This window comes from Vollenhovia emeryi, unplaced genomic scaffold (assembly GCF_000949405.1).
Source record: "Vollenhovia emeryi isolate VEMERY1.0 unplaced genomic scaffold, V.emery_V1.0 DF939178.1, whole genome shotgun sequence".
Taxonomy (NCBI): Eukaryota; Metazoa; Arthropoda; class Insecta; order Hymenoptera; family Formicidae; genus Vollenhovia; species Vollenhovia emeryi.
In genome coordinates, this window is record NW_011967188.1 from 1,039,771 (window position 1) to 1,058,205 (window position 18,435).

At 39.0% G+C, this 18,435-nt stretch overlaps 1 protein-coding gene across 1 annotated transcript; it reads right to left on the minus strand.

The window, feature by feature from the left end:
- Positions 1-10,819: 10,819 nt before the first annotated feature.
- On the minus strand, positions 10,820-12,457 carry LOC105563311 (keratin, type II cytoskeletal 1-like). The gene is made up of 2 exons (XM_012014810.1): positions 12,336-12,457; positions 10,820-11,827 (listed from the first exon to the last, which is right to left on the minus strand). Exons 1-2 carry the CDS (start codon positions 12,399-12,401, stop codon positions 11,096-11,098), a joined length of 798 nt encoding a protein of 265 aa, XP_011870200.1. The 5' UTR covers positions 12,402-12,457; the 3' UTR covers positions 10,820-11,095.
- Positions 12,458-18,435: the final 5,978 nt, after the last annotated feature.

The window sequence follows — 18,435 nt, forward strand, 5'->3', positions numbered from 1 at the left end:
TTAAATTAACCCAAGGATTAAGCCTAAATTAGTCTTCTTAATTCAATTCAAATCCCTCGAGGTCTCCCGTCTGTCTAGCCGCAGTATCTACGTTCTACCCTTTCAGTACCTCTACCTTGCGCAACAATACTTAGAGAAAAATCGTTAAAGATCATACGAAAAACTTCGACACTCCTCAAACTACATTTTAATTGAGTTTCATTCATTTGTTATTCTTCAACAGTATTATCTAAACACTCAATGCATTTATTATACAGTACAATATATTGTACAAAATATTGTACGTCCCTGCTATCACACCCTTTACCCATATACATAATTTAGAATATTATTAATAAAAATTAAAAACACGACGTTGATTAAAATATCCAATTAATGAATATCCTTTCAATGTTGAAAGTAATTGATACGTTATTATTTATGAACAATATTATACACACTGCAGTTTTGGATATTCAAATCCTGATCACACGTAATACATTCGTATTGTTTGCGAAGGTATGACAAACACATTGTTCCGCTTTATCTAATCCTAGCATAATGTTGGTAACATAGAAGCATTTATTAAGGTGATGCTGGAGTCTCTCTGTTTTACCAACATTTTTTAATTAGGGATATCTTTTAATTGGCTTTACAGAATTGCAAATTTCTTGTACACGATTAAAGTTCGCACAAAAATAAAAGTCTGTCTACTCGACTTTATATAAAAAACGAAAAAAAATTAAATATTTTGGCATGTAGAGCTGTCACATGACGATAATATTTGCTTATACAAAAATTCTATAGTTTATATCTGCAAAATGAGACCGGAGAAACCTAGAGACAACATGCAAGAACAATATTGTGTACTTGGAACTAAGATTAAATGTCTAGAAAAAAAAGATAGGGTTAGAGAAAAATTTATAAATGCAAATACAGCTGTAGAATGATAAGTAGAGCACTGCATGATGATAAGATGGCGCTGCAATCTAGTAGACAAGGAAAGATGTATCGTATTATTGCTCTCTCTTTCTTTTTTATGTAACATACATATACGCACACATACATAACTTTCGCGTTGTCGGTAAAACAGACAGACTCCAGCATCCCCTTAAGGCAAAGTTTATTTAATGACAAATAAAACCACAAAGTGCATATGCCTCTATATATCCAAATGCCGCGAGATCTTCGGCTTATTAAGCGGTTTACCACGAAAGCCGATTATTGTGTATTTGATATAAGCCATAATGACATTACTCCCATCTCATTCTCGATACTTTCTTTGTGCCGACACTACAACAATCCCCAATTATCCTTTAAGCATAGAAATTCCCAATAGCTGCAAGCTTCGATAATCTAACAAAGCTATGTCGTTAAGCCCTAGAAAGTGTTCCCATTATCTGCAGAAATCCTACAAGAGCGACGCTATTATCGTCTATCTTCGCCTGAACATTGTATAACGACAAACTTTTTGCATTATCCGTTGCATATTTTTCACAAATTTATTCATTTCGTTGATATTCCTTCATAAACAGACGGGTGTGAGGGACAAAATAAAATAAGTGACTTGAAATTTTTCATTCAGCACGCGCAAATAAAATATGTACTGAGTTCCCTCGTGGCTTTTTAATTTGGATCAACTTCTCTCGGATACTCATAATTCAGTAAATCTGGCGTAGTAATTTAAGAATTGTCGTACAATTGCCAACACGGATGGAGGAATTCTAATCCAACGAGCGTCCTCGGAATAGTTCCGCAACAATAGTCGGGGATATTCTTGCAATACTTCTATCAACCTTCGCAGGGTGAACCAAATAACTCAGGCGACTACGATTACACGAACGTACCACCACGTGGACGAGCGTGTACGTAATGTGTACGACTTATACAAGCGATAGCCGCTTCCGAGCAAGTGAACAAGCAAGAGTCCGACTTCTTCCGAGGACAGTTGTGAAGAATGCTAAGCCGAGGAATCCTTTATCCCAACAGCGAGTCTCGCGGTCTGTGCTACGATCCAATAACATTGCGGTGCCAATAGAATCTCGTCCTCGCGAGGATGTGCATTTGTAGGATCCCGTAAAATGGAATTTTAGCAGCTCTAAAATACGTTATGGGCTCACCAGATTAAGTAAAGCCATTCTGTATCGACCATCGACGCGCACTGATTTCGAATGGACGAAAGAAACGTGCAGGATTCCACAAAAATCCATGAGCTCTAACTAATACAATATTAATAGAGAATTATGTTTTAACCACTTTCCAAAACACGTGTACAGTAAATAGAATTTTTTCTTTAATAAATGAATTTAATTTTGTATGTCGCTAATTACATGCGCAAAAAGAATTATATAAAATGATATAAATAAATATAATTAATATACAATGCAACAGAAACAGTGAAAAATAGAGGCAGGGTAAAAGTTTAGCACTCAAATGAACAACTGAATTGCCTAAAATTGTTTAATATTATTCCACGAGTATTGTGAAACAAAATTTGTTTTAACGTCGATAGCATTACATGCATTAATCGGCACAATGATTTTACGTAACTATTCGAAAAATCGGACAAATCCATTTGGCTGTGTGCGTATGGCCACGTGAGATATCTAATTAATCTTCGGATCGTATTGACGTTCAGTCGGCAGCAGCAGGGCTTCGTTATCCCGAAAATCCAATTGACTGATTATCTTTTCAGATAGTTTTCGCGCACGAGGGTCGTCTTTTTACGGTTCGACCGGCGCGTGTCTGTAGGATTTTCCGCGATGAGTCGTCGCATTTTCGAGCCTAACAGTTGGCGAAAATTTAGTTTTGTTAATTGAAACGACCCAATTGCTTCTAGGGCCCGGCTGGTCGATACAGTTGCGGTTTACTCGCCAGCGGCAGAATTCGAAACAATTTCGGCCGCCGCCGGGTTGGACGCGGGGCACGCCGGGGTGGTCAAAGTTGCAGGGCATACAACTCTGGATGGTACGTTACCTACCTGAACGTCATATTAATCCACGAATATGCTGATCGAGACTATTTGCGGTATTGACCCGGCGCATATTGCTTTTCCCGATGCTTCGGGAGCCTACCCGGTCCTGTTGCTGGTTCCTCGCTCCGATAGGGGCGGTCTGTGGTCGATATAGCGAAATGCGTATCGTCCGAGTGCGATCAAACATTGCGCTTCACGGTACTTCATTAAGGTATACGAACACGGCTTTCTATTACGTCAACTCAGATCATGTCTTACGAGTGCACCGAAACATTCAAAATGGACATTCATTATTTGAAATACAGACTGTTCACTTTTCTTATTAGAAAATAATTAAGAATACTCACAATCAGTTAAGAAACGGAATGATTATTCACGAGAAAAATTGGACTTGAGATTCAAGATACCGAAATTTCAAAATTGGCTTAAACATTTTGCGATAGAACAGAAATTATTTCTTTAGAATACAAGTTTCTAATTAAATGTACCGTCTAATATAAAAATACTAGGAAAAATAAAGAAACCAACACATTAGTGAAAGCGAAACAAGAAACATGGATAGCAATTACAATTGTATTCGATGCTAATGCCCTTATTAACGAAAAACATATTAATCATGATAATTTAAAGTGGATTTATATAACTTTATTATTTTAACTTGAATAATGCGCATATATTAATTACGCAGATACATCGCAATAACGCGATACATCGAATGCAATGAGATAATTATAAGTCAACATTGTGTACAAATTGTTCATATAATGTTTCAACTCGTAGCATTCACTACTCCGGCAATCGAGCAGTTGATATAGATGCTGACTCAGTCCTTTATACATGTATTATTCCAAACCACCTGAAAGCTTTTCGTTGTACAGAAGTGTACAAAAATTTCCCAAGCTTTCCTGATAATCGTGAGTCATTGTTCGATTTGTAACTTATCGATTGGCTTACTAAGCTCTAGAAGCATTGATAGTTCGTTGAAATGGAGAAGATTAAAACCAAAACCTGAATATACATCCCGTAGTATTCGTTCATTTTATTTGTAATATATTATAAAAAGATTATTAATTGTATATTTTTTAATTTCTATATATATTTCATAAATAAAAGGTATTTTATTTTCTAATTATTCCAACCTGTTAAATCTATGAAAATTTATAAATTAGAAAATTGTTAATTTGATATTAATTAATTTCTTTAATTCTTCATGTTATACTTTTAGCATATCAAAATGTAATTTTTTGCGAAGAGGCTTTAGGAGAAGACTTGGTTAAAAGGAGATAACTTCAAAGAAATTTTTGATACTGTGACTCTATAAAAGAACTTATTAAATCACGTAATAAAGAGAGTCTATAAAAATACTATTACGGAAACTACGGAAGTACTCGATCAACTGGTTAAACTCGAGTAGAATTCTGTATATAATCATGTGATATAGACGTAAGCTCAACTCGCGGAAGCAATTAATAGAAAGTCTTTCCAACCCACCGCATACTTGTAAAAAAAATGAGATATGTTTGCGCGGTCAGTGACATTTTCTCTTGCCATTGATCATCCCTACAGCAAAGAACAACGAAAAGGAATTTCTGCACCGACTAGCATTTCCGTGTGCGGTCTGACGGAAGCCTATCTTTAGTCGACGCGTGGTCTTTTCATAACGACCCAAAAACAAACGAGTATGCATCTCCGACTGTTATCTCTTTCAATGAAATAATCCGAATAACGAAAAATCGTTAATCGTCGATGTAAATTCTACACACACGTAGGAGTAAAGTCCATACACGAAAGTCCTTTCATCCTTTACAGTAGAGAAAGTACGCTTTTGCATTACAGTGTATGTAATTAATTAATAACAGTGAAAGATCACTATTGATGCTGAGTCATTATCAACATTTAATTATCAAAACGTACGTTTAAATAGATAGAGCATACTCGCAACGCTGCTATTGATTTTCATTCTATACCTCTTACATTATGTGCTTGCAATGCATACTCTATGTGCATTAAATGCGCGTAATACGTGAATTATATTTGGCAAACTATCTGCCAGCCCATCGGCTCTTAGCGGGTGCCTGCATTATCCGCTAAATCTTTTAATTATCGTGTACGAAGAGTATATCTAAATGCATTATTAACATGCCGGGCACCGTTAATTTCATTTGTAGACATTATCGCGAGTTACGCATCGCAAATAACGCATACAAGAACGATTTTCGCGGAATATATATGTAGTCCCTTTTAATAATGATCGTGCTGGTTTCAATACTACTTATCTTACGGTTTCTAATGCTATTCTCAGAACGACGCTCCCCCCCCCCTTTCTCGACATTGCATTGTTGTGTCCAGTGTACTTTTAAGCGCGTCTGAAATTCAAATACTGTTGTCCGTGTTTACGAGTCCATTTGTTGAAGACCAACGCTCAATTACTTTCTTATTTTAACAATTAAGGGAAGATCCTTTTATCTCATTTCACATTATATCTCGATATTATAACAACAGTTTGCAAATTTACGCAATCTGTTTAAAGACTGAATTAAATAATTATAGAAAATACGTACTGCCCATTGAAATATCAAGTTCTTAATTTATAAATAGAAGAAAAGCGAGAAATCTAAGATATTCTGTATAAGGTTTATACTATGAAATTCACATAAATTACATATATTTACAGTGTACAGAATAGACGAATAGTTGTGTCCTCGAATCAACCTATCAGGTGCACCAAATTCCCGTTTGGCTATCGATTCGATAGAACATTGTCTCGAGATATCAGCCGTTACTGCAGCAGCTGTGGCGAGCTCCGTGAAATCGAGCGATCGCATATTACGCGTCCATTAACACGAAGCTGCTAGTATGAACCAGGCTTAATATATGATTTATGTGTCTGTAAAGCCTGGAAGCCGCAGATCGTACCTACAAGGACACAAGCCTCTCTCGTATACGCTGCCCGTAGACACCAATGACGCTCGTTACTTAACGCGCTTGTGAAAATTATTTCCGGAGAAACTGCGTCGCTCCTATTGGAATAGACTTTTGTCACGTTTCGCAAGAAGACAAACATACTTAAGGAAGAGGAATTAATCTCATAATAAATCGAATATGGAGAATAGTGAAAGATAACGAGAGAATTTTTCTGTACAAATTATTATTCTCTTATATCCGAATTTAAATAGAAAATTATAGATACATCTCAGAAGCTATCACGCTAGATCCTTCTGCTTCTCTAAACACAATCACAGTTGATCTCTGTCAAGACGTGATAGAATCTATTGAACTGTCTGCGTCTCAAGATACGAAATTCCACTCCGAGTGTTTCACCTGATACGCTCTTATAAGACGAGATCCAAGTTATAATTTACATAAATACAGCTCTAGGTTTTCCAGGCTATATAAAATCGTCCAAATTATGAAAGCAAATGGAGCAGGAATAAAAAGAAAGGAGTACGGCGAAAGAAACGGGGGAAAAAGTAAAAAACACGAAAGAAAAGCGAGGGAACAGAAATGAGAAGTTCAAAGAGCTGAGCATGAATTAATAATTACACTATTATAGTTATGTAAACAGACTCGTTTATAGTACGGCGGAACGGCTTTAAAATAGGTTTCCCAATCGATGTCTTATTAGTCGCGACAGGAGGAAGGAGGAAGAGCGAAAGGAGAAGGAGTGCGACCTCAATGTACAGTGTCGATTTCAAATCGATCTTTAACACTCGCTGTATCATACTATTTCTTTTTTCTGCCGCACCTTTCTCTCCGTTACCGGCAACAGCAAACGAAGCCTGCTTAAAGGCGCGGGTGTTACAGCACGGGAAAAAAAGGCGATCTTATGTCGGGTAGAAGGTGCTGCAGCTGCACGAACATTATAAAAGAGTACAACGAGGTTAAAGAAAACTTTGCTAATTTAGGAATCCGTCCAGACGTGTCTCATGACTTAGTGAGGGTGTTTCTTTTCGCTGCCTGAGATGCTTGATTCTAAACAAAACTAAACTAATCTGAGAAGTTTATATTTATATAAAAAGATTTATATAACCAATTAGCTAATTAGTGTCTTTCGGTAAGATAAATTTTGTAAGAATAATTGATGCTAAATTCTTATAAGTAGTCTTAAAAAATTTGATTTTGCTAACGAATTGATAATTAATCAATAGCTAATCAAAATTAAATTGTGTTTCGATATAAATAACTGTAGTTATTAAACCAGACGTCATGTAAACGTCTCACTTAATAAATAAATAAATTCATATTTTATATAAATTATTATAAAATTGATTTGGTCGCCGTATAAGCGTACCTACGGAAAAACGGAAGAAAATGGACAGTCTCAAGATAATGGAGCATCTGTTCCGAAACGCGGAATATCATGAAAAATGAAGGTAAAACTGTACGAGAAAGACTTTAGATCATGTTCCCTGATTTACGACGCTACATGAACACGAGCTTAAAATAAAACATAGACGTTATTTTAAGACTGTGTCATCAAAATAAAGATAACGTTAAAACGCTGCAAGCATTCGCTAAAGTAACGATACGGAGAAAATGTTGTACTACGCATTTAACTGTGTAACACGTATTTTGCCTAATAATATTAATGCACCGCTTCCTGCGGGTTATTATGACTTAACTAGATACTAGAAATGAAAATTATGTCTATATTTTTTGGCTTTAAACGAGCTTCTTTAAAAAGATTTGTGACTATTTCTTTATTATATTGTTTTCCTTTTTTAGAATTAAATTATTAAAATGTTTGTAGCCCTTTCGAGTGCAATATCTTTATCCTTTAAGTAATTTATCATTTTACTTCCCGGTATTATTTAGGTCGTTCTGTTAGACTACATTTAAAGCGTACTTAAGTCGATGCATGTCTAACGAAATGTACATTAACGATCGCCGGTTCCTTACGCGGTTTCACTGAAGCGAGGATTGCGGCATATACGATATCGTATAGTTTTACCTTTGCACGGCAGAAGATTGGTAACTAATTGGCCAAGATTGCAACATAGTAAAATTTAAGACAGAGACTTAGAGAAAGTCAGAAAAGTCTTCTCAAATTACTATCAGCCGAATTACTTTTATATTTGTCATCTAATTCACGTTGAAATAAACTTCCTATATTTGTAATAATAATTCCATTTTATAGTAGTCTATCTTCTTTTAAAATAAAGATCGTGGCAATTTAATGAATCACAACTACATCCTTTCTTAACATATTTCATGTTACTGTAAAATAAATATCTCCCTATTATAGATAGTTGCACACACACACACACAGCGAGCAGAAAATGTAATAATAACATATCCCTCGCCAGCGTAAAGAAATATAGCGAAGAGCAAGTGTAATAACATGATCTTGATATATTCCCGTGTTACATGCTCATTATTTCATGTTAATGCGAATACTGGAATCTCGGAACGGTTGCCTTACTTTAACGTGTTCACGTGGACTTTGTCAGTTCGTTTCACGAGCACAACAGAATTACAGTTTCTGTACCCTCCCCACCCCCTAATCACGATATCTTACGTTAAACAAACAAAAGTATTGAAGTGGAGCTCTACGTTTTACAAACGACCCCATCCCAATGCGGGAGACACGTGGCTAACGAACCGTGAGAGTAAATGGCGATGTTTAAAGCGCCGGATGTTCGTGGCGACAACGACGTCGCTGGACTGACGAGACGTCGCGACGCCTCCTGTCGCGCTCGCGTTCTTTTCGCGTAGAAAAGACATTTTTCTGCCTTTTCTTTTTAGTAGACCATACGTTCCCCCCTAAACGATATCTGTTCCATTAAATCGATTAAACGACGTATCTCTAATATAATGTAGATTATATATTTTCTTTCATTCCGGAAAAATGCTTCCAAACACAATGCAGACGAAATAAAGTTATGTGGCACATGGTCTCCCTATTATTCTTATTTTTTACTACTCGTAAAATTCCGCGATGCGTTAAGCTCGGGTCCGTGGGTTCGCTAAGCCCAAATGACTGTGCGCATCAGTCACCCCTGCGGAAGGTTACAGCTTCGCTATCAATCTGTTTCAGGTTAGCAGTTCGTCTCGTTATCTCTTCGTTATTTTTTATAAAATAAAAAAATTCATTTTATAAAAAAATAACGGAGAAAAAATATGAGGGTACTATATTTTAAAGTTGATTCTAAAGCTATTCAGAAAAATTCTCGTTTACTACACTTTTGGTTTCATTTATGGTACTCTATCGTGTCTTCTATTATGATTGTTCAATAGAATTAATTCAACCATCTGTTAAGCTTATTACGATCGCAGCGTTCTCAAATCTCTTAGAAATTAATTACACCAGTCGTCTCTTATTACGGGTCTATGATATTTGATTAAAAAGATATTAGACGAGAGATGGAGACTCATAAATTAAATTTACAATACATGCTGCGATACGCAGCGCGTTGTTTATCATATGAAGAATTACACATGAAAACTTCTGTTTCCTTCATTAACGACGACATGCAACAATAATTGTAAAGGGAGCTGGTTCAAGAATAGGAGCTTCTAACAAGGACAAATTATGGTCCCGTTTCATCTCCATACACCGTTATAACGATTGCCTCAGGTTGAGACAAGTTATTCGTTCGATCGCAATTTGTCGATACACAGTTTGCTGGATTCCTAACAAGATATCGCAATTACTCGTTTACATCGTGCTGAAAAGCAATCAGAGCGTTGATTCTCATAAATGGCATGATGTAACGTGCATTACGAAATTATCATTGAAGTAAGAAAAAGAAAACAGAGCATCGCGCGCGTGTAAGGCGTATCAGCGATGACGCAGATTATAAATGAAAGTGATACTTAGTTAACTCGCTGAGCGAAACGCCGTTACAGATTGCCAATATAGAATTCGATCATTATGGATTTCGCTAATGGTAAAGGTGCTTACTTTCTTTTCATAATAGTTACGTAAGATCGATCGATCTATTTACGTAATGCCGATGGCCTCCGTAGTTGGCCGTTGAGAAATGTTACCATCAAGGAAGTAAGATTACGGAAATCGCGCTCTCTTTCCGTTCGCATAGCTGGCTTCCCCCTTACCGAGAGAAACCGTGCAATCTCTATGCGCGCGTTCCTATATACGCTTCAATATGAATTGCCCGAGGCAAAGATTCGATATTATTATTTCTTCTAGCAACCTTGACTGTGGAATGATCTACCTTGTGCGTCGGGCAAAGAAACCCGACCGGTATGCTAGACGAACATCTGACTTTGCCTTAGAATATAATGTCTGCGTGATTTATGCAATTGCATGCTTAATATTAACCTTTTGAACATGACTTTATATTATAATTGCTCAATTTGTGCAAATAATTTGTGTTTAAATATAATTCAAGTAGCAATTTGTACTTTAATATATTAAGTAATTAAGTACTTTTAATATAATTAAAATAGCAATTTGTAATGTGGAAGCATTCTGATGGGATTAGAAAGTAAGCACTCCAAGATCTTCAAATCTATCGTGTTTAAGTACGTATCTATCTTATACTTGTACAATTAAACGAGTGAAAAATAACAAGTGTCATTTCATGCGCTTAAGTGCTCTCCGATATTCTACTGTATAATCCCTAACTAGATAATAAGCTTCCTAGTACATCTAACTTGTGTGTGTATGTGTGGGACCGTAACAGCCATAATAACTGGTTGAGATACTTTCACATATCGCCCAGTACCCACATTGTAACATGTCCCGTCTAGTTTCACAGGAAGTGGCTAAGAATCGGTTTATACCGTAGCAGTTATGACAACTCGCAATATCTTCGCAAGTACGTTACGTAAGAAAATTCAACAAGCCGGTTTCATAGACGTCTAAATTGTTGATTTATTTCTTGTCGCTACGCTTGCGCAATGCACTTAAAACAAACGTAGAAACAAACAAGTAGTTAAGAATAAACATGATACACTCAGATAAATCATTTTCACTTGTCGTAGAGTAAAGCTTAACTTCAAACAGATACCCTTATAGCGTGCAGATGACAGGCGCAAAGGACAAGGTAACGTTGGATCTTACAAAACGCCGAGTTAATAATTTAATGTTTATTCTGCTACGACAGCACAGTGTAAAAAAAAGAAACATAATCATTATATACAAGAGTATCATTAATATCGATCGACGTCGGACTATCGTCAATGATGATGCAGGTCGAAGCTGATTTCATGACCGCCACCGAATCCGCCTCCGTGACCGAAGTCGCCTCCGCCGAAGCCGCCGCCGCCGCCGCCGCCGCCTCCGTGACCGTGTTCGTGCACCAGAACTGGATACGATTCCTTAACGACGACCGGTACCTTGACCGGGTAGGGAATCTCCTTGTGCACGGGGTAAGGTACTTTATAAGGCACGGTATAGGGAACGGGCACCTTTACGGGCACCTTGACGGGCACCTTGTAGGGTACCGGGACCGGTTTCTCCACGGGGACATGTACAGTCTTCTCTACCGGGACCGGGTAAGGCTTCGGTACGTGGTACGGTACTGGGTTGTCTACTGGAACCTTCACCGGTACGTGTACAGGTACCGGTACGTTTCTCTCGACGGTGTAGGGCACCGGAACCGGTACCGAGACCTCGCGATGGATCGTGATGCCGGAGATTCGTCCACCGTCGCCGCCGCCGCCACCGCCGCCGCCGCCTCCTCCAAGACCGCCGCCCAATCCTCCGCCGAAATCACCACCGCCGAAGCCACCGAAATCGTGCCCACCGAAACCACCGCCGCCGCCGCCAAAGCCACCGTCATGACCCAGACTCAGTTCCAGGCCGCGCTTGCTCTTGGCATCCTTTGAGTCGACGGCCCCTTTGCTGTCGGACTTCTTGGTTTCAGTGGCCAGAGCCACCGTCGCCACAAGGGCGAGGAGCACGAGGATCTGCGAATAAACGTGTGTTAATTGCGGTTCCTCACGGTCAAGGCTTGGATTAGCTTGGTTAACTTGGGAAGCTTTGAAGGTCTCGCTGGAGTTGATAAAAATTTTACGCATGTTATTTAATAGACGATTTGACAAACAAAAGGAACGAGACGCAATAAATAAGAAAAGCGACAGTACTACGAACATGAAACATTGACAAGCTTTGCGCGATACGTAATTAGTGAAAAATATCTAATTGTATTCTATGCAAATTAATTGAGATTTCACTCCGGCAAAGAAACAAAAAAATCACACTGCAAAGAAACAAGTAATCTCTACGATTCTAACACTGTATACGACGGTGTGTGAGAAACGCAACACCATAATCTCACATCGCTAATACCAAATCCCGACGCGTTCTTCATACATCGCGCATAATTCCGTGCATAATCCTCCGCCGCGCGAGACCCTAAAGGTACCCTTGTCAGAGCCCTATGTACGCGCCGCTGTGCCAGCAGCGCAAGCTCACCTGCGAAGTGCTCATAGTAGCCTTCGGGAGTGCACACTGAAGTTGCATCGTGCCAATCAGCGGCATATATACCGGCACTTTCGCCGTGCTCGCGCGGCCCACTCCCCGGAAAATCGCTCGTCCAACGCCGGAACGCTGGCTTTAAGGTGGACCGATTGTGCTGCTATCCTGCACAAAACCGTTCAGCATTAAGCCGTTTTCCCACGGGCTATCAGTGAGGTTGATTACTGATGCCCGGATACGGGCCGCGTAACGTCGCCGCCCTGTCGTTCCGATTGGCTTCAATTGCTATCCCCTCACCAAGGAAGAGTCGCGATTCAAGAGCCCGGAATTGATCCGACTCTTTCGCGTGGCCGCGGCCGGTCCTAATCCGCGCTTGCTTGCTTTCTTTCTTTCACCTCGACAAAAGCGAAAACGTTACGGGCGTGCCAGACTTGTTTCTTTTTTCCTGTCCGGGCCTCGCGTAAATTTTATCGGACATAATGGCGAGCGTAGCTCTCAGCGCGTTACGCAACGCGCCGCGCTATTCGCCGTGGACAGGGACAATTAGGAAATTCGATGACGCACAAGCGGACCAATAAGTAATATGTAAGTTGGTGCACACCGTTACCTCGTTTGTGCCTCGTAAGAAATGAAATATAATTTCGTACGCTTGTTTAAAATCCTAATATATTTGCGACAATATTATAATTATTACGAAAGTCTCCAGGAAGCTGCGATGGACATAACAGGTTCTGGTGCTTTCGCTCGAGACAGAAGTGGATATAATATGATGGAGGACGTACGAATTAATCTGACAGCGCGCAATTGACTACGATCTTAAATTTAATTCTACGATCTCGGCGGTCGTTCGCGCGTACCGCGGACTTTCGAGAAACATTTTATTGGCACTCGTGGAGCACCGTTCGAAACTTAAGAGACACAACCTCCATCGATACACTCTATTCATCGAGCAATTAACTGCTGTGACCTGGAAGAAACTTTTTGATATTTCGCGAAAATTAAACTGCGCTATACCACTTCGCGCAACGGAACTTGTGTGTTCGCGTGCAGGAATCGAAATCTTCCTCAATTAATCCACGGCCGACTTTACGGGCAAGCTCGGTTTCGACGCCGTAAATCTAAGAAGATTCACAAGCGTGACAAAATCCACAGCATGAAACGACGTACGTACAAAACGGTGCGACGATTAGACTTTCTCCGCGTGACAAGTGCGTTATACATCCCGGTATCATGCTCGATGGTCATTTAATTAAAAAAATAAATTCGCAATACACGAAGGAAGTTGCTAAGAAATTACAACGTCTAACAATAAGTCGATGGTACATTGATGACCATGGAAGAGACGAGGTGAAAATTTGTATTTCAACACCGTGTGGCGCAATCAACGCGCTATTGTCGTTTTTTCAATCACTTTCGCCAAGTTTTACATTCTAGTGATATTTTTAAAGGAATCGAAGGTCTAAACCGGCAATCGACCGCGTCGCTAATAACGTAACGCCTGAATCACCCGATGTTGAAATGAAGGCAATGTTTTTCCCATTTTCCCGACACTGCATGCCTTGATTTTAATATACAATTATCGGATCTCACAAAGACATATACCACCGCTTTAAATCATTGACGCAGTAACTTTTTATGAAAACCACTTTCATAATTGATTCATGGCATACTTTGGCATTAAACGTAACTTTTACTTGTATCATTCTCAAGTGACATTTTATTGGCAACTAGGTGAACCAATGTAATTCTAGGTAAACATGTTCTGATGACATCTTTGCGAAAGGTCTAACTTACACATGATATTTTGTTTGAAAACGATCACTACGCGAGGAATAGGCAATTATGGTGTTTCGCTTAATATACCGATCGTATAATTATAGATGTGATGATACACATATCAAATAAATATTTACATTTCGTATAGACCATCGCAAAGTTTCAATACACTGCAAGCATTTGCATTATTCAGTAAACAGTCGTATCGATCATTTAATGCTTCGGCCACTACAGATTTCGTTTAATGAGGATAGGCTCATTACAAATTCATTTAACCGAGTTAAACTTTTATTTAATATGCTGTACTCTCTCGACTGAAACGCATGTGATAATCGAACAACTATGTTGCACATGATGCGGTATATGATGTGGTAATCTTCACTTCTCTCTAGTTAATTATTAAAATTATAGTCCATTTTATACACCTACCATCACGCTCCACTTGCTTGTACCATTAATATAATTTCTCCTTTTCCAAGCTACTATAACTTGTAATATTACCGAAACAATTACTAAAAAAGTTAAGACTATACTATATCTTCAGCGCGCAATTTACGCGTATCCTTGCGCATTCTAGTTTAATGAATAAAAATAGAATACGAGTGAAAGAGAGAGTCGAATGTCAGTTTCTTATTCGACCGTTTCTTTGGCAGCCCAATAAAGCATTTTATATTCAGTACGATCTTTTTGAGTTAGCCTACTAATTTATAAGCGTCCATAACTTACGCAAGCGGTTTTTGCCGCTGTTACCCACGTTCTTTTTAAATGGCCAGCTTGTATTTTAATGATTAAACTACGTCATATTTTAATTTTAATAGTAATACGTAAACACTTCTATTGCTGAGTAATTCAATGATAGAAAAAAATTACAAAAATTTGGAATATTCCAAACACTGATAAATATTCATAAAATTAACCATGCGTAAAGTATATACGCTTACTAATCATGTTACCGTAACACGTGCAACGGAGAAAAAATAAAAGTAAATTATAAATACAAGTAAAATTCATGAACCTACAATCGCCGTTAGACACGCGAGGCGTGTGTAACAGAGTATCCATACCTTCGAAGAAACTAAAACCTCGGGACCGTCCGGAAAGCTAAAACTCCCTTTTATCTCCTAGAGAGATGAAAGAGAATTGCGCAAATTATGTTTGTGTTCGATGGGCGATGCAAGTTGGAAGGGCGTAACTAGAAAACGGCTTGATAAACACCTTGAGCGAGAACATCTATCCATATATTCATGAGAGCCGCGGTCTGGCCGACTCCAAAGCCTTTCCCATTATTGCATAAGGTTACGCTTGCGGTCGGTGAAGCAGAAATGCAGACTACGCGAAAATCCCGCTGCCGACGACGTCCGCCCGCACTGTCGTCTCGTAACGCGCGAGAATCCACTGGTGCACTTAGGGCGCATTTATACGCCACCATTGCCACCCTCTCTGCGGTCTAAAGTTCAAGCAACTCGAACTTTGAAGGGGAAAAAAAAAATTCCGCGGAGATAAGGGTCGCCAATTGAAAGTTCGCGTCACGGCTTCTCAGAGATGGCCTCAGAGATGGCTTCCCGCAAAATCAATTTGCGTTTACGCGGACGAGACTACTTCTTGAAAAAAATAGCCCGCTGATTAAATTAATCACGTTGTCTTTACGATTCTAATGAACTTTGGCAAGGGAAAGGTACATTAGACGCAGACATTTAAGTTGACATTAGACGCAGGTGCAAAGGATTAATCTGCATATGGCGCATACGAGCTCGGTTTGCGTCGCGTATGAGACTAAAAGCAGCTTCAGAGGTTTTGTGAAGAAGCTTTCTAAGCGAGATTCGTAGGGAGGAAGTGGGATGTGTCAAAATTTACATAATTGCGGCCTCACAAATATCGGAAGAGTGATAGAAAGTGTACGATCACCGGGATCGCCACCTTCAATAGGAGCACGTATCGTTCGCGTTATATCCGGCAAATATAATCGGCCAGCTTACTTCGCGAAGTTCCGTATACGTAATGTTATTACAATCGTTCGAACAGAAAAGAAAAAAAGAACAGGCTGAAGTTTTCACCGCGATAGATTTAATCTGGTATTCGTACAGCGAGTAGGCTCAACAGTTTCCTGACGTTATTCCTGCTGCAGGAAGACTTTCGAGCAAATAACTTCGCAATTAAAATCGCGCGGCTCGTATATGTAATTCAGAACATAATAACATTTTGCGCAAAGCCACTTATGACACAATAAGTGCACAGAGAGGTTTAACCTGGGAAAGGACTAACTAAAGCGTTACGTACGTTACGCATGCTATGCATCCCGAGACGAACGAGAACGTCTGTAAACCGCGTAAAAGTTATACATGTCAATATAGAATCGTTTCCATCGAACGTTGTTCAGTATTAACAGTATTCAGTATCGAATCTGCACTTCAAACGTAACATTTTATGTTACGCTGATAAACATTATATACGAATGTAATTAATGCGTATATAACGTTGTTCATTAATAAAAATAACATAAATAAATAGCATTAATTTAGTATACGTGTAGTATGCAGATATGGAATATGCGTATACATTGAATAAGTTGATAGCAAACGGTAATTTTATATCGATTTATACAGGTCAGTCGCTGCCGCGCGATAAAAACATATGTATATAGCCGGTTTAGAGTAAAAATACCGGGGAAAATTAACCATCTCGGCACCAGCGCGTGTCATTAGTTTTGAATTCAATGAATTAGACTTGCGGCTTCAGAAATTAATGGCCAGTCGTCACGCACGCTCGCGCAATTGTCGATTAGCCAGGAGCGATGTTACAGCTAATTAACGCTCGCCACTATGTGGCATTCCACGGCAGAGATTTTTCCGTTATCGCTCAATGCTCGACGCACAACAAATACTTTCCTAGAGAACGTTTCGAGCACCATTTGCGCAGCGAGACGCGCAAAATTCTCGAAAGAAAGCTCATGTTTCCGAAAACGATGCGCTCGGAATCGGCAATTGTCGGATTTCGGGATCGTGTCGAAAAACAGCAGCGCGAGCAGATTGTGGTCTCTAGTGAATCACTATAAATTCATCGAAAACGATTTAATCCCCGGGTATAGGTCAAGTGGAAACTATCGCGTACATGGCCCCCTCGATTTTCGCTGCGGTTCGATCGACGGTCAATCAAGAGGGAGGGAACGCTCGGACTCTCGAAACATGCTCCTATCCGGCTAGAAGTCGAATCAATATTTTCGAATTCAAATATGGAAATCCAAATTCAGATGTATGGAAATTTATTCGTATCGATAACCCTGATAAACCATGGATACGCGGGTATTCTAATACCCGTCGAACCGAGATCGAGGTACAAAGTCATTCCGAGATTAACTATGCCCGTGGGAACTACGTGTGATAAACCAAAAATCGTGCCGCCATTATACATTGAGCGAAACCGGGTTTCTACGTTTCGTAGCGAAAATCATTTCCGGTGTGCAAGAATTTTATCCGATCGCGTTAACGAGTTCCAACAACTTCTTATTAAAACGGCGACAGTAGCGGCCAACGTCTTCAAAACATTCTCTTTAATTTCACGGCTGGTGACGACGGCTACCTTCTTCTTGGCGACAAATGTCGCGGCACACGAAACTGTAGAAAAGAGATAATACGGTGAACATGCTATGACTATGGAAATGAGGCGAGTGTATTAAATTCGAACAAGTTGAGACTGAATGCAAATGTTTCAACGCATTCATGTACGGCACAGAGGAAAAAGAGCAAATAAGAAAGAAGCACTTTCGTGTTGACGAAAAATTTCAATTCTCTCTTCTCGTATTAATTAAGCTTTTAATATTTATGAAGCTCTCGGAAGCACAGAAAAGTATCGATCAAAGCACATTAATAAAAGATCGATACGTAATATTGTTTACCGCTGTAATTTGTTTTAATGTGTCGGCCCGTTTTTGTGTTAACATCTTTATAACGCGTCTTTATAATTACGAAACGCATTGGTAAAATTCAGTTACTAATTAAAATGTGAAAAATTGCGCAAGAAGTTTCTTTTCTTATAAACATTATGTAAAAAAGTAACTAAATATTTTGTGTATCAAACATATTTTTCTAAAGTGTTAAAACATCCTACAAAAGAGTATGACTTTTAAAATAAAGATAAATTTGATAATTTAAAACATTTCAATCATCTACGAACGATTTATATTTATCTTTGTTTACTCGTATGCACTGCCATCGCCGAGCAAAGTTTACGCAAGAAGTTCACGCAAGCGTATCGCAAGTAGTACGGATCTTTTTCGATTTTTGTTGCAGAAAGGCGGTTCTATCTCGAATTAAACGAACTCGAA

Coding starts and splice junctions, on each gene's coding strand:
- LOC105563311 (XM_012014810.1), bottom strand. CDS start 12,401: ATGCCGCTGATTGGCACGATGCAACTTCAGTGTGCACTCCCGAAGGCT. Junction 11,828..12,335: donor CTACTATGAGCACTTCGCAG/GTGAGCTTGCGC, acceptor GTTTATTCGCAG/ATCCTCGTGCTCCTCGCCCT.